Raw genomic sequence first — 20,642 nt, 5'->3', positions numbered from 1 at the left:
TATGACTTGCTATATTGGGACTTAGGTGCCCAGGCACCTAGGTGCCCCACATAATTTACCTATATATATATATGAATTTCATGTTATCGCTAGTACAAAAAACACTTACGCACATGATAGAGGTCACTAGTATCACGCCACTGATAACGAGCGTTTCGCTCCCACACCAGCGCAACTGCGCATCAACTACTAGCGGGTGTGATTCTGTCTAGTCGCCACTAGCTTTGCCAAGTACTAGTGATATGCAGTTAAAAGATATATGCCATTAGTAACATTTTATTCAATTTAGAAAAATATACCGCATTCATTTGTACAGTTGATCCATTTAGCCATAATACACTACACGGTCAGTATTGGTAATAGGGAGGCTATTTCCGACCATACTAGTGATGGAATGCAATTGTGTTCCAAAAAAGAAAAAAAAATTCCATTTGAATTTTACCGGCCTTTTGTACACACGTTCCTATCTCATTATCGATACAAGTGATCTACTCCCTCCCCCTGTGATTTCAATTTGAAGAGGTGACTACACACAACGACAGCTGCAAGGGCACTCCTAATACTACCTACGTTCCAAATTGTAAGATGTTTTGGATATTTCAATATACCAACTCAAATGAATGTGCAAACACACTAAAACGCAGCTACATACTACATCCGATTTAGATAAAAGTTAGAGGAGTTAACCACAGCCAGCTCTTGGGACTCGTTTCCACATAACTGCATCCATCTCTAGAGTTGATGACCAACACAGAACAGATATCTCGAATCACTCCATTCGACAGCAAAACTCACATAGGCAAATCTTTGGTTTTACTCGCATAATTAATACTAACAACATATACTCAAATACCATAACAAATAGCAACACGTAATGTATGAAGCAGTGTGACTCTCAAAAGATCAAGCATGACCTCTAAGAAATTAATGGTGCAAAGTTGCAAAGGGAGGCCTAGCTAGAAATCAGAAGTCCATGCTTTTAAAACTTCAGGGCAGCAGGCAGCTTCAGTGCCTCCAGCTGCCAGACGAAGAAGAGTTTGCCGAGGGCCCTGATCTACGACGCCAGGGCTGATTACTGCGTGCAGGAGGAGCTTCTTCCCTCCTCTCCCTCTCTTCCTCTTCACGTTGCTCCTCTTCCTCGCGCGCCCTTTGGATCCGCTGTTCTTCTTCCTCACGCGCCCTTTGGATCCGCTGTTCCTCTTCCTCACGCGCCCTTTGGATCCGCTGTTCTTCCATCTTCAGATAATACGTCAGTTTCCGTGCAGTCTCCCTTTCACGCCTTCTTGAAGATACCAACTGACTGATCCTTTCCTCCCTCTCTTTCGTCAGGCTAAGAAACTCGGCTTCTCGGCGTTGGACAACTCTTTCCTGGAAAGCATTCTTATGCTCCAAGAATCGAGAGAGCCTCTTCTTCTCCAGCAAGTCACCCGCGTGGCGCTGCTCGCTGATCTCATTCTCTCTCAGCTGCTCTTGCTCGTGGAGGACCTTCTCTTCCTCGACGCGTCTTCGGAAGGCCTCCTCGATCAGCGGCGCTTCCTCCTGCCGTCTTGCCCTCTCCAAGTGATCCATTCTCTTTGCTAGCTTCTCCAGCCTCTTCTCCATCCCCTGACGCGACATTCTATAAGCTAGGTAATGCGATACAAGCTCCATGGCGCCTTGTTTTGTTACTTTTTGTTCTGTTTTTCCTATTTCTCTCTGCGCTCTGTCCTCTATTTCCTGACGGATCCTCTGCTGCTCCCTGAGCCTCCGGTCCTTCAAAAGCCTCTCCCTTTCTTCATCCGCGGATTTCTTCTGAATGCTCAATCTCTTTGCCTCCTCTGCTTTTTCCTTTTCCAATATCTGACGCTCATAGTCTTCTTTACGTTTTTCAATGATTGATTTCCTTGCGAGAAGCCTTTGATGTTCTTTCTCCACCACTCCAGCAAGACTACCGACTTCGGATGGCTTATGCACAGCTTTGTTTAGGGAATCAGCGAGGGCACCAATAAGGTGACTAGCACCAAACACATCAGATTCTATCTCTGTGTTGCTGAAACGAACAGCTCCAGACAAATGGTCAACTTTCATAGCAACAAAATTGTGCTTGACGGCGTCAACAGCGATCTTCTCCACGACATTGAAGTCAAAGAAGGGGATCATTCTAGAGAGTGTATCAATTCTCATGGACTGGAAAACACGAGATGCCTGAAAAGGATTAAAAGGAGAGTTGAGAAACATGTTTTATGACAAAGTGAATACATATTCGCAGCAAAGAAAAGTGCATATATTATCGCTGGTGTGTCATAGCATAGGACCTGCTGCAGCACCCTCAGTGTAGTAAGCTTTTCCAATGCAGGTTGGTACTGCGATAACTGAATCTCTGGAACTGAAGGTGCAGATGAAAGCTTTCCTCCGATTGTAGAAATCTTGGAAAACAGAGGTTGCACTTTTGATGCTAGATCCAGAGGAAGGAACTCATGCTCCATAAGGTTGTAAAGATCTTGCACTTCTTGGGAAGCACATGAAACCACACCTCTGGCAGCCAACTCAGAAAGAAGAGATGCTCTTGAAACCTGAAAAGTGAACACACACAAAGATTTAGCCAAGAAAAAACAAATAATTAAACTATTATGCAAAATTATCTTAAATTGGGAACAGTTGGAAGGCAAACCTTTTCTCTGTTCTCACGCTTGGAGTCAAAGGAGGAATTGAGAAGGTTTGCCATACGCGAGCTGCGCCCCTTTTCGTTTTCAAGCTCCAGATGAGATAGACCAGACTCATGGTCATAATATGGTGTAACAGAAAGCGCAGCGAGCAAAGCAGAAGACGCTAGTAATTGCAGATCCTTCCGAGTTAAATTCTTGTTGTGACACTTGTGCAAGTTGAAAAGCTCCAGCCGTGCATATGCATGATACAAGTAGTGACTCTCAGACGTCCAGAATATCTCAGTCAGCTTGGCGTAATACACGGCCAGGACGGATGGTTTTGGAGTCCTCTGAACCATGCTCATCAAGCCATGGATGTCCTCCACAGACCGGAAGGCTTCCTGGGACAGGGAAAGCTCTGCGGCAATCTTGAGTTGCTCAACCCTGGTATCAAGGTACAACTGGCAGCTCTCAGGGGCGGTCAGATCAGGACGATCTCGATATGATCTGTTGAGATTTGCAAGATGGTTTCTGATCATCTCACACAGCCTCCGGAACTCGGCGGATCTTTTGTACTGCTTGCAGAACTGAAAGGCCTTGTGGGCTGCCATGGCATACAGCGCTTCGAGCTTGGAGTTGTTCCTCAGCACCTCCAGCACCGTCCGGTACGTCTCCCACAGAAACTTGAGATACGGGGTGTCAGATTCAGACCGGTCCTTCCCGCTAACGTAGCTGAGCATCAGGTCCTCCGGTGCTTCCAGGTCATGGACGTCCAGAGCCTGCGCCTGGTGATCCATGGCGGCCTCCTCGGCCTTCTTGCTGGACAGATGCATGAAGTGCTTTACGACCTCCTCCAGAGACGACACGTTGTTGAGCTGCTGCTGGCAGACGATCCTGGAGTACTGGATGAGGCCGTCCTTGGCGAACCTGCCCTTCCTCAGATCCACGCACAGCTCCACGTACCTCATCATGGCCTTCTCGAGAGGCTTCTGCCATGACCGGCATCTTCTCGACGTGATGAGGTCGTGCAGCGCCTCCAGCGCCGCCTGCTTCTGCCCGACGTGGATCAGCTCCTCCGCCCTCCTCAGGGCGCTCTCGGGCTTCGCGAAGATCGTCGACATTGTTGGCGCGCGGGGGGGATCGCCGGAGACGGAGGGCGGCGGAAGCTTGGGCGCGGGAGGCGGCGGCGGCGAGGACGTAGGGTTGCGTGGGGTGCGAACCGCGATGGGGTGGAGAGAGAAATAAGTAAGGTGCGGGGGTGTTTTTGGAATTTGTCGCTGCCACGTCTCCGTTCGGCGTCCGTTTCGCGGGTGATTGGGCCCCTGTGGACCGTCCGATGGGAGAACGAACGGCTGGTATCGCGTCGTGTCTCTTCTAGCCCCGTTCCAGAGGCGGTGCTGTCGACAACTGCACGGCGTACTTTGGCTGGAAACAGGAGGCGGTTTGAGCAAAACCCACGGCCAAGTTTGGATACATCTTTTTTTTTTCTTGAGAAACACCCTCGCCTGACAGATAACACACAATGTTGATCGCCTCCACAGCCGTCGGATCCAAGCCTGATCAGAGACGCGCAACCCAACTCTCTCCCACACGCCCATGGCCCCACGAGGACTGACCCGATAAGCTTGCAACATGGGTCATGTTGCAAACTATCGAACGCAACATGACTCGTGTTGCTGACTGATCCAACCGGTTTTGCAATGTGAGACTCTCAAGCACAACATGGCTCATATAGCAAAGCACTATGTTTTACTCTCAAAACAATAACAATGTGGTATGTTGCAGTGGCAACATTGGGATGTCGTCCTGCTGCCAACACAACCTCAGGCGACGAGATGTACTGCAATAGAGACGATGCTATGACTGGCAAGCTGGCATGCGATAGCAACATGGGCGATGCTACGACCTCAAACCTATACATGTGCCCAAAAACTTAGGCTAGGTATCCAGTCCAGGGATATCTTAGAATACAACACCACTACCACTAGACTACAACAGTAAGAGAGATGCAAGAGATGTTGAAGTATGTCTCTGTCGAAAACATCAATGTGCTTGATATCATATTATGAAATCCTTCCAATTTGGAACGGGGGGAGATGGCTGAAGCAACCCTCATGATGGGGTGCCTAAACTGACCTTCCTGAACAGAAGTAGCTTAGTTCTACACTTGAGCTGCCGAGGTTGTACTTGTTTACTTTCAATCCTGGAAGGGATTTATGAGAAAATATATTAATCAATAAAACATAGTATGACCATGTGTAATTTAATCAAATGTGCGGCGTAGTGTTCATTTGTTCAAATGTGCGCGCCTCCGCTCATGACTGTTGTGTCGATTTGGTCTCATGGACGCTCATCGGAGCTGCATGGCTCTAGAGCTTACCACCGATTCCTTTTTTGCTTCCAGAGCCCAGCCACGTCCTTTAGATTCATTCTTTGGTGAACAATAATTTTGATGCCCAATAAAGAAGGCACGTCCAAAGCTAACAACTACTCCCTTCATTCCAAATTACTCGTCGTGGTTTTAGTTCAAATTTGAACTAAAACCACGACAAGTAATTTGGAACGGAGGGAGTACTATGGCAGAGTGTCCAGGGACAACTGAAGAAGACACAGCGCTGCTACAATTGAACTACAGCTAACTGCTCTATGGAATTTAGTTACGTAGTTGATTCTTTTCTTACCCCTTGGGCTTCATCACCAACAGCTCGGGTTATATACACAGCCAGTTGCATCACCAGGTTGTAAATAGAGTATCAGAATAACATATAACCAAGTTGCATTAGCAAGATAATGACGACTTGTGCGCAGTCTGGTGTCGAAAAGCGCCGCAGCCCGCAGGGCTCCTCCCTTAGATAGCTGAATGTTGCCTCTTCTTCCTGTCTTCAGTCCCCAGCCTGACAAAAACTGTAGATACTTTAAAAAATCTCCTACTCCCTCGCTGTGTAATCTCTAGTTGTGTAAACTCTCGTCCCTTGGGGCTGCTAATAAAAAGAAAAAAAAAACAGCAAGCAAACATCATCGATAACAAAATATCAAACCTAACACAGTGCATTCGGCCAGAATATGTTGAATCAATCTAGAGACAGTTATGTAAAGCTAGTGGCAAATCAGTTTAGCTACCCAAGAACTATACGACCTCTTGGAACATTTTATATTCTTTTGGTACATGTGCCAAAAATCAAGAATCGGAAGCATTGTCATTGTGCAGATTAGATTATAGAGTGGCGATTTCATCTATCGAGCGGAGCCTGTTGCAACACAAGTCATAAGACAGACATCAATGTACCCGCAAAACAAATGTAATAACCACGCTTGTTTTAAGAATCCAAACAACATAAATCAGTCTCGGTTTTTCTGAAACTACTTAACACAAATCACATCCAAACGTAATATCTAGAGATCTATGAAAAACAGAAGAATTAAAGATGGTGACTTCCAGCATCTGATCTTAAATCCCCCTGATACATCCTTCCTAGAATCTTACAAACTGCCTTCGATCATCGCCACCTCTCCTTCCATAGGGGTTTGAAGGGCTAATTCCATGCCTCTTTCCACCGTCCACTTTCCTCATCTTTCGGTGTTTCGATGCACTACTCTCCAGGTTCAGATTCACTTTAGGAGGGTTATTAAAACAGAAAGATGCCGCAACTTTCTTGAGATCAAGGTGATGGACACCAAAAATGTCCTTCATAGAGTGTGAGTTGTATGCCAAAAGGTAGGACCTGTAGGCTTCCTTCGCCGACTGCTTTAGGAAGTAATTCTCAGCAACAATCTTCTCAAGTTGAGGTTGCAGTTTTGGCACATGTTTTCCATTGAACTTATGTTCAGTCAGAGAAATATTGGACGCCCGTAGGTAAATGAGCAACTTCATCTCTTCTGGTAGTAAGAACAACAATGCATGTCCTTTGCCTTTATCACCTCGGGCAGTACGACCGACTCTGTGAATGTAGTCCTTTGGGTCATCTGGAGGATCGAATTGCACAATGTAGTCCACATCAGGAATATCAAGCCCGCGTGCTGCCACGTTAGTGCATAATAAGATGCCCTTTTCCTCCTTGGAAAATCGGAAGAATGTACTAGTGCGTTTCTGCTGCTTCAGTTGCCCATGGATATCATAACACTCTATCCCAAGGAAATTCAGCAATTCTGCGTGGAATTTGACAGAGCTACACGATGAAAAGAACACCATGACCTTCACCTTCTGCTTCAGCCGCATCCTTCTTAGGAAAGCATACAGAACCAGAAGCCTTTCCTCGCTTGGGATGACACAGTAGCCCTGCTGCAAGCCCTCAACGGTAGGCTTCAATTCAGAATCATCAACTCCAACATAAACAAGTTTTCGTTGCCTTTCTTCATTTTTCCCAAACGTAAGATTCGCAAAATCTTCAACCCTTTTAGTCTGTGTAGCAGAAAAGAGAACAGTTTGCCTGTCCCGAGGTAGGCGCTTGAATATTTGCTTCATGTCCTCCTCGAAATTCTGCTCAAGTATGCGGTCAGCTTCATCGATTATAAGGCATTGTAGCCCTTTGTAGTTGAAACCACCGGTACTTCTCAGATGGTCCAAAAGCCTGCCCGGCGTCGCGACCAACAGATTGATCCCTTCCACGAGCTGGTTGGCCTCGCTTCTCATGTAAGTGCCACCAATCACATATCCAAGAGTTTGCGAGTGATGCTTCATTAGCTCCTTGGCGACATTGTGCGTCTGCATAGCGAGCTCCCTTGTCGGACAAACCACGATAACTCCGGTACCATTCCTCGGCGTGAAGCGCGCCTTGTGTAGCAGCTCGATGGCCGGAATAAGGAAAGCGAGTGTCTTCCCTGAGCCAGTCCTGGCTGAACCCAGCACATCGCTCCCTAGCATCAGGTGCGGTATTGATCTGGCTTGAATCTGGGTGAGGTGGGTGTAGTTCATCTCTCCGATGGCCTTGGCAGTGAGCTCAGAGATGGCGAGCTCTGAGAAGAGCTTGTTTGTCAGAATCCCGCCTGCCTTGCCTTTGTGCCTTTTCTTCTCCTTCTTCCCCTTTTCCTCCTTCCTCTTACGCTTCCCTTCTTTCCCGATCTCCTCCATCACATTCTCCTCCTCCTCCTCCTCCTTCCCCTGGATACCTTCATCCTCATCGCAGACAGCGTGGTGGATCGACTCCGGCAGAGCGACGGGGTTCTCCGACGGCTCAGCCGAGAGGCTACATGGGCTCAGGTACATGGCGGCGGCGGCGGATGCCTTGCTTCGAGTCTTGGGATCGGGCACAGGATGATGAGAACGGCGGCGGCGGCGGCGGCTCGGTTTGGCTAGGACTCGAAATAGGTTACAATTTTCTTATCTTAAAGAAAAGAAAAAGGAAACAGGGATACCAAACATCAGATTAGCGATAGAGCAATCCATCAGATTAGCGATGGGAAACGTTTGGGGCCGGGGCACCGGTCGAAACTTCGGCCGGTCCAGTCCACGCGCGCGCGATACGACCCATTCACGAGCAACCACGTGATGCGATGGACCCGAGATGACTAGTTCTCCTTTTCTCTTCTTCCTCTCGCGCATCTCTCTCTTTCTCTCTCACCGCTGCCATGGTCAACGCATCGCCCCGCGCCGCAGGCCTCCCAGGCACGCCGCCGTTCAGCAGATCTGGCCGCCCTCGACCAGATCCGCGCGGATTCGCGTGCATCGGAGCTCTCCCTACCTCGCCGGAGCCGGCCATGCCGGAGCTGCAACCAGCCATGGCAGGACTGCATCCCACGGCGCAAATTTTGCTGGAACCTCGACGTCACGGCGAGATGGCGGATGACCGTTTTTTGCTATAACTGTGTTTTGGTTTTGCTACTACCATAAAGATTTTTTGCTGGAACCGATGGTATTTTTTGCTTCAATCAGAGATGCGCAATAGCTGGGGAGGCTGGGGAGTGCTACAACCGTTGACAGGAAAACTTCAACCCAAGATTAAAAATGCTTCAACCGTATATACAGAAAGCTGTAAGCGTTCAGTGCTATCGAAGAAAGCTACAACCGTCTATATAAAATGCTACAACCTTTGATGAAAAAAGCTTCAACCGAACGATAGAGAAAAGCTACATCATTCATGAAGAAGATGCAACTCTTTGACAGCCACGACAACGTTTTGCTGCAACCACACAGAATGTTTGCTACTACCATAGACAGTAATTGTTACCACCATTCACGGCGGTGACCGGTGACTGGAAATCAGAAAAGTTGCAACCGGCGACGAAAAAAGCTTCAACCGGCTAGAAAAAAAATCTTCGACCGGCTATATAGAAAGCTTCAACCGGTGACAGGAAACGCAAAAAGCTACAATCGTCAACACAAAAGCTTCAACCATATTTTTCAAAAGCTTCAACCAGAGACCGGCGACGAAAAAGCTGCAGCGGCAAGCCGTTGATGCACATGACTGGTTTCTATGCACCAATGGTGCTGCGACGGATGCTGGAACCGGCGGCCCCGACATTGTTGGACCTGGCGGCCACCATCACCGCCTGTTTTTGATGCAGCTGCTACCTTTTTTGCTGCAGCGGAGACGGCGAGCGGCAGCCATGGCGAGCCACCGATGCGACGAGCCACGAGGAACGCGGGGTGTGGCAGACGGCGACGGTAGCCAGAGTCAACGATGCGCGGCGGATGAGGAAGACGACGACCGGGTCCACATCGAGCCCGTGCAATACGTGCGAGATCGAGCGGTTCCGCGCGCTTCGTGTTAGACAGATCCAGTGGCCCACGCGGGACTGGCCGAAAGTTTCGGCCGGTGCGCTGGCGCCTATTAGCGCCCATTAGCGATAGAGCAATCCATCTTCACCGGGTTGGGCTGGGACTCCTTTTTTTAAAAAAAAAACTCAAAAGTACCTCTTTATTCAGTTGCACGATGAGAGGTACAATTAGTGAGGGGAGGGGATCATCTTTTTTTTTCGGGGAATTTCAGAGAGCTTTATTCAACAAAAGCATTCGCCGAACAGTCAGCCAACAGGCTGCTGATCAGGAAGCTTGGGGTCGTCTCGAGCCAGCTTTCAGTCACATTAAGCGTACTAGCACGCTTAGCACAAAGATGTGCAAGACCGTTTGCCGCTCTTATTACATGCTGAATTACAAAAGATGAAAAATTAAGAGAGAGCTCTCTAATTTCTGCTAAGATAGGTGCTACAATCGAGCGATCGTCGTAGCGATTGTTCCAGAGGTTAACTGTCTCTAGACAGTCCGTCTCGAGGGTCACCTCCGTGAAGCCCCTCAGACGAGCAAAGATCACACCCTCTTTCATGGCTTGGACCTCGGCAATTAGTGGGTCCGAAACCCCCATATACGGCTTGCACCAAGCTCCCAAGAAGGCCGAACACGATCTGGCAACCCCTCCAATACCCGCTATACCGTCAGCGGAGTTGATCGAGGCATCTGTACTGATCTTGATGATATTTCCATCGGGCGGTTGCCAACCATAACCTGGTAATACAATGCTATGCTGCTTGGGAAGTTCTAGCAATGCTAGATCTTCTCTGGTTCGTCTCACCGAACTAGCAGGATCGATCTTCACCTCATCATGTATCCATCATCTAGCCACACAAAGAAAACTCAAAAGTACCTCTTTATTCAGTTGCACCATGCGAGGTACAATTAGTGAGGGGAGGGGAGTACATACCGTGCGGCAAGCATGGTGAGCAATGTTCAAATCATTCAAAATAAATGATATACATTCTCGAAAGGACCTGCTAAACCTCACTCGCGCGATTTTATTTTACGTTGGCCGGTTCTGCTGTTACCGTCTTCCCTGTCCTCTATTGTCGACTCCCGCCTAATCGCCAATGACTTCATGGCAAGGCACATTTAGCAAATCCATAGTTTTGAGCAAATATTCCGAGATGTTTCAAGTATATAAGAGCAACTCGAGCAGAGTGGCCATATCAACCTGATCAGGATAATAACCACTTGTATGCCCCCGGGTTATGGATGTCTCTCCAAATCGAGCCCGTGCGCCTTCATATTTGGATGTTATGGGGCGTTGGTTTGGAGGGAACTCCATCTGCCAACCGCTCACGCGGGATGGAGGTTTCAACTCCCTCCTCAGCCTCCCACGCGGCCTATCTCCTTTCCCTGCCAATGGCACAGATGGCCAGAGGCCCATGGCACCGAGAAGTGGGTCAATTAATAGCCGCATGCCAACTGCCTGCAGCAGTTCCCGCCACTTTTGCCACCACTTTTTCCAGTCGCCCGCCACCCGTGGCTATAAAAACCCATCGGCATGTCCGGCCTAGCTCATATCCCCGCCGTCCACAACCTCCTCTTCCTTCCTCGCCGCCCAAAGCTTCCACTCCCCCCTCCCCCGGTGGTCGCCAAGTCGCTTCCCCCACGACCAAATTGGGTGCTACTCTCCGAGGAGGAGGAGATCCTGGATGAGGAAGCGCATGACATGACCGCCCTCATCGCCAAGGAGGAGTGGGATCGTCGTGGCACGCTGGAGGCCGCAAGGAGGATCTCACCCTCAATGAGTGCCTAGATTGAGATCCCGGAACACACACCATTGTTTGGGATATCGAGCACGGCCTGCAAATCCCATATGAGTAGGAGAGACCTTGCCCAAGCAGCTCATGTCGGCCACCACCTGCTCCCCGCCACCTTAGGTGGCGCATATTTGACATGAAGATGGTGACATTCACCAAGATGATCCACGTCATATCAGGCCTTGCCCCCCTTGATAAATCTGTCCGTGACATTGAAGACCATTGGCAATAATGAGACAAGGACAAGGTCGTCGGACCATCACCCTGCCGCGCCTAGAGGATGAGTGGACTCACCACATATGCATGTGCACCATGCATAGCATTCACCTTCGACATGGTGGAGCTCAAAATCATGCTAGAGTCGCTCAAACTCGACAAATTTTGAACCTATGTAGGAACTTTGTAATGCCATGTTTACTCAAATTGGTTTTTTCATCCCTCGAATTTTGTGTGTGACTATTTAGTTAATGCAACCCAAAAAACAGAAAAGAAAAGAAAAAAATATGGAGGCTGCCAATATGGCGACTCCAAGTTTGCGCTTTGCCTTGCCGGCCTCCATAATAGCATGGAGCGCGCTCCATACGCGTTATGGAGGATGCCAAAATGCCGACTGCTAGAGTTGCTCTAAATGAATTTATTTATTTATTTTTGCTTTCCTAGGTGGTATAATATGTGAATGAAAGAATTCAATCCTTGGGCACTCAAAGAATTGAGCTCTTGCTTTGCTCAATGAAGGAAATGACAAACCTTTACCTGAATTTTCACGTGGATAACGGCAGATCCAGAGGTCTTAGAAATGGGTACAGAAGGAACATGAGATCTCCAATGCTACTAGACCACTCCAAAAGGTTCAAAGGCTCATTTCCTGAATCAATTTATTTCGAGGTTAAGTTGACAAAACACAGCCCTATTTGAGTAGCCAACTAGGCACTGGTGGCATTCGGAGTGTAACAATGGTTCGAACCAGACCTGCTGCCTACCCGACGTGTCTATGCCTAATAGTCTAAATTGCATCCATTTCAAAAACATTTGCGAGTAACACCAATCAATTGTAAAACAGCAGATATGTAAATATGAGGGTTGCAGTTCACAACGAACCAAAACCACAGTCCACAGCAATAATCAAAATACTTTCAACCAAAGAAAAGCAGCGGTAAGGTTTCTGGGAGTACCTTCCAGTTTCCAACTCAAAAAATATAAACCACAAGGACTATGATTTTAAAGACGGTAACAAGTATTCAATTTGCGTAAAGCAAACTCAAAAAGAACATGCATAAAGTAAAAACATTCTAATTTGCGTTCACCAAAAGGATTAATAGGAATCCATCTCTGCTCTGTTTTTATCAGAGTTTCTCAGCTTCCAGTGTGAACATGGTCTGGGAACTCACTTGCCTATGCGGACGTGCACAACTAAACAATGAGCACATTTGAACTAAACCTAAAACAGGTAAAATTAGCAAACCTTTAGATGATTCTTCCGCATCCTTCAAGCAAGCACCAACCTTCCGTCTGCCACCTGCACAATGCTTCAATGTTAGCCACTTGTTATAGCAGAAGTATCAATTATATTAAACAATCTTAAAAGTGATATCATATACACTCTGACCATGGTATTAGGATTTTTGGAGAAACCCTATTGATCTACTTAATCTTTCACCAAAATTCCAATGTAAACTATGGGTAATTTTTTACGAAAAATGATCAGTCTTAACAATCGCTTTAGTTGCAGTATGGTTACCATGCCACCTCGCGCCCTTCTAATTACTTAAACATGTCAAACTAAGTAACTATACACATATTCATCATGACGAAAATAGTAGGAGTTGAGCCACTGATTCTTCTTCATAAAATATAATTCCACTCTGATAAGAAATACCTTAAGTACTTTCTCAGAAGAACCGTTGCTAGAACGACGCTGATGATAGCCCTGCGGCCATTCTGAAGGCATGGAGGCAGTTCCTACATTGAGAGAAAAGATCAATCTGACTTCAAGTGGGCAAAGGGGTAATTAACATGCATACCAAATTACCAATGCCTAAGTTGCAACTATGTTCTGTTTGGGCAATTAGATATATCAACATACTACTCACCAAGAAGAAGCATGGGTACTGCCTTAGACTGACTATTCCTTTACAAACAAACTGCAGAAACAATATCGGTAATATATGTCGAGACCAGAGACCATACCCCATAATGCGACATCAAAATATTCGAGAAGCTCAATTTCTCTACACAATATCCGCCTTTAAATACTATGAACTGTGTCAACCGTTAATTTCAGATCAGTTGACTTAAAACTGAATATTTTGCTACCACTACCATGACATTAACATGATTTACATTTTTTGGAGTGGGATTAAATATTGAAGTCCAGATCTCCTTCCCTATACTAGAGAAAAGTGCCAAACATCATCACATCTTCATAGTTTATGTACAGTATGAATTGCTGATAACAATTGTGACAGCAAACAGAACTGATACACAAAACAGAATATCTAGAATTCTGCACCGGTACACATAACTGTGAACAATCAGAATTGAAAGAGCTGATACATAATTCATAGTGGTACAAATTGGTTCATGTGCACACGGACAATATTTTAAAAGAAGAAGATTGTGCCATTGTGATAATGTAGAATCAAAATAATGTGCGAAAATAATAACAGCACCCAGTAGAAATGACAGAAGGAAAGATGATGTGCACTTGCTTAAGGCCTTGTACAATGGGAGGTGCTTAGGAGATGTGCTTAGAGAAATAACCAGACTTTTTTTTAAGCACCGGTGCTTATTTGTACAAGGTAGACGCTTAACTAAGCGTCTCTCCTATAGAAATAGGCGCCGGTGCTTCAGAAAAATCCGGTTTATTTTTCTAAACACCTCCCTAAGCATCTCTCATTGTACAAGGCCTAAGTGAACTGGACTACCAAACAGAGAACTATCAATCTACAGCAAGACAGCGTAAGCAGATCAATAGCACGAATCCTACCAAACAAAGAAACTCTATCCACAACAGCACAAAGTCTCCAAGAAGATATTGCAAAACTGAAAACGTAACAAGAAGGTGATCCATTACCTTTGTTAGGAATCTGGCTTGATCCAAGCCAGGGTGGAAGAACGCATGGTACAAGCGAATGGTATTGGTTTTGAAGCGGAGAGCTCCCAATCACCTTCTCCTGGTACATGTCCACGGCGACGATGTGCTTCTGCTCGCCGACGGTGATGTAGATGATGTCGGCGTTGAGTGGGTCGATGACGGCGATCTGCGGCGGCCTCTTCGCCTGTTCGCACGGGTGGCCTCCATCCTCCAAGACCTTCCTGAGCTCCACCTGGTGCTCCAGCGTCCAGCTCCTGGCCTCGTCGTCAAGCACAAACGAGCTGAGCAGGAATGGGTCGTGAATGGACGCGTCAACGAAGCGCAGCCTCCCCTCGCTGACGCCGATGCGCCGGCACTTGGCCACCTCCCGCCTGAACTGGGCAAGATGCTCCGCGCTCGAGTCTTTGTGTTCCAAGAGAATGAAGGTGAGCGAGGTGCCATTCGGCAGCGGGACGAAGCGGAGCTCCGGCTGGTTGCTGAACGGGTCCATGGAGACGGCGCCGCAGGTCAGGTCGACCCACCAGAGGCGGCCGGCGAAGGCCACCGTCTCTTGGTCCATCTCCATCTCCCACGCGAGCGGTGGCCGGCATGGTACGCCAAGAAGCAGATCCCACCTGCCTACCTCCGGGAGAAACCGATCGACGATGCGGTCACGCTGGCTGACGATGTCGGCGACGGCGAACCTGTCAGGGGGGCCGTGCCCGCAACCGCCGCCGGCTTGGGTGAGGAGGCCCATGTGGCGGTGGCCCAGGTTCTTCCTGGACCCTCCGGGGCCACCGGGGTACGGGAGGCGGAGCACCTCGCCGCTGATGGGGTTGCAGATGCAGCGCTCGGCCTCGACGTCGGCGTTGCCGTTCCAGGATTCTCGGGGACCCTCCCCTAGGATGTCGTAGTAGGCGAGGAGGAGGTGGCCGTCGCCGCTGGTGGCGTTGACGTGGCCGGTGACGAGTTGGACGACGCTGCTGCCGGCGGCGGGGCGCTCCCTGGGATTGAGGAGGTGCGCCGGGGCGGTGATGCGGGAGACAAGTGGAGGCTCGACGGGGCCGAAGCACGCGCCCGGCGCCGACGACGATTCGTCGACGAGGGAGTTGTAGTCAATCATGGCCCACGGCGGGTGCTTGGGGGCGGCGGTGGAGGGGGAGCGGGGGCATGGTGGGTGCGGAGCGGCGGCGGTGGTGAGGCAGCGGCGGAGGGGGAGGCGGCCGGAGACGGTGGCGGAGAAGCCTAGCAGGCGCCGGAGTGACATGGCGGTGTGTTGGTGTGGTTGGTTGGACGGTAGTGCCGGGGCGCCTGTCGTCCGTAGACTGTAGAGGTTGCGTGCGCATTGGCTACTAGGCTGCAGGTGGTCTTTTTCTTTTTGACCAGCCGTCTGAGCCCCGGCACTTAGGAGTTAGGACACTTCTAACATCGGTTCGGACATTTTTAGCCCTCTAACTGAAGACTACCAGCGAAACAATCTGTGATTGGATGGTTAGGGACTGTGGTATCTCAAGCCCATCAGGGTTTAAATTTTGGTACTCGTATTTATTTCTAGATTTATTTCAGGATTTTTGACGATGCACATTCAGTGGAAGGAGACGTTCCCGTCGATGAGGGGGCGCCTATGATGACTTCGTAAATCTTAAGATGATATGCCGGCTTAGTCTTTCAAAGATGCTCATAGGGATAGAGTGTGCGTGTGTGCATTCACAGAGATGAATGTATGCACGTGTATATAAGCGCTTGTGTCTCTACTAATGTTCAAAAAAATTTGCAGACTACGCCTGTATTGGGCTCGACTGGTTCAGACTTCCGATTTTAAACCCAAGATGTCTAGGCGAGTTTAAACGTTGGTCAGGTAGGACTCCGACATTCCGGACCCACCCCAAACCCCATCCGGTGCCCATGGTTTTCACCCCCCCCTCCTTCGTTATCCATCTCCAGTCCCATAGCTCGATGCTTTCGAGATTATTTAAGATTTTTTTAGTCAAAATAAAAGACATGACATTGTTTATTTGTCTTGGCAGTGTTGTGTGGCATACTTGCAAAGAATGCTCTTCTTCGTTGGAAAATGGTTCATAGAGCAATTGATGTATGCTGAAAACGAAACCACTTAATACAGAACTTCAAAAAAAGTTGCCTCCTTGCTTGGTTCAATTTTATCATGAGGCTTGCATGTGTATGTTCAAATGGCCTTCTACAAACAAATATGACATGTTTTGATCCTGAAAACTACTATTTCTAATATTGATGCTGACTTATGCATAATTCAAGAGTCCGCGAGTGTAGTCCGTTGTAGTACATCTTCTACTATTATAGTATTAGATAGATCATTGGACTCAATGGCAACTCAGAAAAATGAACAAATTTTTTCTTTGCAGGCGTAAAAAGACGTGTATTACTCAAGACCAAATAAGTTCATCCCTACACAGACTAGGGATACTTGCCTGTCTAGAACGGAGCCAAACAACCGTGCGGTTCTCCGATTTACCAAGTTTGCTAGAACATGACTTGCATTATTTTGCTCTATAGTAATATGAATGACTACACACTCTCTTTGACCCAAAAGAAACTTGATCTCAGAAATCACCATGGCATATATGGATCTGTTGTGTTCTGTTGATGTCATCATCTCCACTGCCATCTTGCTATCACACTCCAGAATTATCAGAAGTTCCGTCCACTGGTTGCGCCAAGGCCAGTCCTTCCATGCAGACAGCGAACTCAGCATGCAGGACGTCAGGGCAGGACCAAAGGGAGCAGCAAGCCAGGAGATGGTGGCACCGTCCTGGTCATGCAATATCATGCAGGTGCCTGCAGTACCATCGGTCGTAGACAGAGACCCATCGACGTTCAACTTTGGTCCATCTTGCAGGAGGAGGCTTCCATTTAGAAGGTGGTGGCTTTGGAATTTTTGCATGCAATAACGGTTGAGCCACACCATCCTCATCTGCCATCATCTTCCCTTTAACTATCTCCACTGTGGAATAGTGTTGCAGGTTCAACAGGGAGGACACGTAGCTCTGCAGAAAACGTTTAGACGCTTCAACCGGTGGTGCCAACTTATGATGGGTAATTTTATTCCGCGCATGCTAGCACTTGTACAACAGCATCAATAGACGCATCCAATCGCCATCGTTGAGGTCCACCATGGAGTGTAACTGGGTAAGAGCCACTCCGGACGTGTATTACACATCGATGTAATCTCAGGGATGCACCACACCTTTGCCAGTGCGCGGGCACCTACAAAAAGTGTGGAATGTGTCCTTAGGAGGACAAATTATCTTGTCCCGAGATAGCTGAAACACATGAGTTCCTTTGCAAGGACAAATGGCATGAAGTAGCAAGTCTACAAGTTGATCTAAGATGTTATGGTGGCCGCTTTTGTTCATAACATGGTTGACATACTTTGTTCATATGGAAGTTGATGCCAGGTTGGTGATTGAAGACTTGGTATCTTCCATAATATTCCGAGCGATTGAACACTTGTATTATAGGAACTTGACCATCATATTTTGTAACACGCCGTGTATGTCGACCTATGCATTTCCTTAATGGTTGTAGCTAAGTTGATTGAATAAAACTAGTAATCTTCGATATATGTTGAATGAATGCATTGATCAATGGTATCTTATAATGAATGGAATGTTGCTATTATTGAGTATTACAAACTGAACATGAATTGCATATTTTGAGTTTAATTTCATGATAATATATATGGTGCATCTGGATTTATGCTAAAAATGTGGAACCTTGAGTAGTGTTTCGTTAGAAGTATTGGACGTCGCACTATCTGTGCATATAGAACAATGTCGGATGAACTATCGGCACAGTAACGCATGTCGGTGTAGAAAGTCTGGAGGTGTAGATCACACCTACCCTGTCATAGTGCTAGTCGACTTATATTATATTTTGACAAAGACCTTTGCCAATGACAGTATAGCCGGCAACTACTTTTTCTCGACGATTTTCTTTGCTGACACTAAGTATGTCGCCCTAATGGCCTATCTCAACAAATTGTTTGATACTACGTGTGTCGTGGTGTAGTGCATTTGAATGAACGAAAATGATTAAACTTGATTGACATGACAGTGATTGACATAATATTAAATACTCCCTCCGTCCGGAATTACTTGTCGCAGAAATGGTTAACCATTTCTACGACAAGTCATTCCGGACGGAGGTAGTAGATGTTAATATCGATAAAAGAGACACTCAATTAGCACACTTATAAGAGAGCTGGTATTTTGCTCTTGTATCCATCATTAGCAAGCAAGTTCAGCACGGACAACATAAAACACACATAGAACATGTGATGACACAACAAAATGGGCCAATTGTTGAGTTGGATTCATATCAGCCACATTCAACAAGTCTTCAAACCCATAACATCCATAGGTTTCTAGAAAGCAAATTATGATATATGAATGGCAAAAATAGTGTAAAGTCGTAGAACTATTGTTTTTTTGGCGGGAGAACTTTTTATCTATTCATAATCAATCATGGCAGTACAAAGAAGACTAGAGATGATAAACATTACAACCAGGTCCATGGACCACCTACCGATGACTACAAACATTGGAGCGAGCCGAAGGCGCGTCGTCATCATCGCCACTCCCTCACCGGAGCCAGGCAAACCTTGTTTTAGTAGACAGTCGGGAAGTCACTATGCTAAGGTCCTAAAGGACCAGCGCACCAGAGCAGCAGCCATCACCGATGAAGAGAGTCGTAGATTGGAAAGGTCAAACCTGTAACCACGAACGAAGACGAACAAAAATTGTATACAAATAGATCCACCAAAGATCAGCACCGACCGAATCCCACAGGATCCGATGGTGACACACCTCCAGACACCCTCCTACAATACTAGACGCACCATTGGACGGGGATCGGGCGTGAAAGACATTATTCCTACTAAGGGACATCGCCACCCACCCCAACCAAGACGCTAAACCTAACAAAAACGACACTGGGGTTAGAACCCAGCCTACCTAACAAAAATTTCTTTGCGGTATCATCCACTGTGGTTGGATTCATGAACATGATAGCATGGTCTTCGGCTTTCTCTCCATTCCGAAGCCTCTCCTTGTCGAGTGCAAGCCTACGCACCTCCACTTTCAACTTCCTCTCTTCAGTTGCCAACTTCGGTTTTCACTTCTCGTCCTCCAACAACTTGAGCTCGTTCCATCTCGTCGCCTTCTCTTCATTGCGTTCGATCGCCAAGAATTTCTTGGCATCAATCATGGCCACAAGCTACTCTTTGTATGTGCCACTGAATGATCCTCTCCCATTTCTCTCTTTCGCAATCTTTTTGCCATCTGGGCTCTTGTTGGCATCTTCATCCTCATCATCATCCTCAATGGGATATAATAAACCTTGATCTCTTTGGAGTGGTCTCATCATTTATCCTACTCCACTTGTCATTCATGCAAAGTTCCTTATAGCAATGGTATAGTGAGAAGGGCTTGTGGTCGAACTTCTTGTTTCGTTGCTTGAAAAAAACCTTGGTTGATAGGGCCATACTCAATGACCGGCACACCGCTCAGTGGTGCATGGTTCACCTAGTCAATACAACCAGACCATAGGTGATAGGTTGCATTGATCTTGGATGGTACCCCAACGGTGCCCAAGAGAGCCTTGGGTGTGGCTTGATGTGACATCCATGGAGTTGTTGTAGTAGTCGGTGATTCTCCCAAAAATGTTCCTTTGATTGGTCTGTTCCAACCATTGCATCAAGGGAGATGTTTATCCAAACATAACACAAAGCAACATCTTCATCCTGCGAGTAGTTCTAAGTCTTTTTTGTTTGTTGATTGGAGCTTGGTTGGGTCTCGGTCTCCATGGGATCTTCAATCTCTTCCTCCTCGGTCTTGGCTTCCCCTTCGCCCCATTGGTGATCAAACATCGAATCATAGTTGAGATCTTGAAGCCCAAGCACATGTGACGTCTCCAAAGATGACAAGAATTCGGCCGCGTTTATCTTCGCACTACGATAATAACAAAAAAGTCCATCAACCATCGACCACAAGCAATCACCGCACAATGTATCGGGCAAAATGCAAATGCATTTTTTACCTTTAAGGAATTTCATTAACCACTTGGCGTCCACGACCCTTAGCAGGTAGCGGCGGCCAACGTGCCAGAGTAGTGGCCATGGGGGTGGCCGGAGATGGTGCCTGAGTCGCCGGATGAGGACGAGGCATCGGAGGCGCTTTCTTGGTCATCTTCTTCACCGTCTCATTGGCACCGCTTTCTTGGTCTACTTTTTTATCGCCTCCTTGGCAAGCACCGACGCGGCGGGCATCGGTTTCCGTGCCGCTCGCTGACGGCTGGAGAAGGCCAACAGGCGGGCCTACAAGGAGTCGGAGCTCCCCGGTGGCTGGGCCTAGCGGATGCCCTATCATATTCCGCATTCGAAACTGAGGCCAGCACGCCTCCACCGCCACCAGTAC

General features: G+C 47.5%; 3 protein-coding genes across 3 annotated transcripts; all 3 read right to left on the bottom strand.

Moving 5' to 3' along the window:
- Positions 1–825: 825 nt before the first annotated feature.
- LOC123106490 (eukaryotic translation initiation factor 3 subunit A) lies at positions 826–3,871 on the bottom strand. The gene is made up of 3 exons (XM_044528640.1): positions 2,651–3,871; positions 2,295–2,552; positions 826–2,184 (listed from the first exon to the last, which is right to left on the bottom strand). Exons 1-3 carry the CDS (start codon positions 3,743–3,745, stop codon positions 1,006–1,008), a joined length of 2,532 nt encoding a protein of 843 aa, XP_044384575.1. The 5' UTR covers positions 3,746–3,871; the 3' UTR covers positions 826–1,005.
- Positions 3,872–5,920: 2,049 nt separating this feature from the next.
- On the bottom strand, positions 5,921–7,908 carry LOC123106489 (DEAD-box ATP-dependent RNA helicase 27-like). Its single transcript, XM_044528639.1, has one exon. It carries the CDS (start codon positions 7,825–7,827, stop codon positions 6,097–6,099), a length of 1,731 nt encoding a protein of 576 aa, XP_044384574.1. The 5' UTR covers positions 7,828–7,908; the 3' UTR covers positions 5,921–6,096.
- Positions 7,909–11,575: 3,667 nt separating this feature from the next.
- LOC123106488 (uncharacterized) lies at positions 11,576–15,547 on the bottom strand. The gene is made up of 3 exons (XM_044528638.1): positions 14,191–15,547; positions 12,994–13,076; positions 11,576–12,633 (listed from the first exon to the last, which is right to left on the bottom strand). The coding sequence occupies exons 1-3, from the start codon at positions 15,455–15,457 to the stop codon at positions 12,604–12,606; spliced, it is 1,380 nt and encodes a 459-aa protein (XP_044384573.1). The 5' UTR covers positions 15,458–15,547; the 3' UTR covers positions 11,576–12,603.
- Between the last annotated feature and the right edge of the window lie 5,095 nt (positions 15,548–20,642).

This window comes from Triticum aestivum, chromosome 5A (assembly GCF_018294505.1).
Source record: "Triticum aestivum cultivar Chinese Spring chromosome 5A, IWGSC CS RefSeq v2.1, whole genome shotgun sequence".
In the NCBI taxonomy this organism is placed as follows: domain Eukaryota; kingdom Viridiplantae; phylum Streptophyta; class Magnoliopsida; order Poales; family Poaceae; genus Triticum; species Triticum aestivum.
The sequence above is the reverse complement of the archived record's forward strand: the minus strand, read 5'-3'. Positions and strand labels throughout refer to the sequence as shown.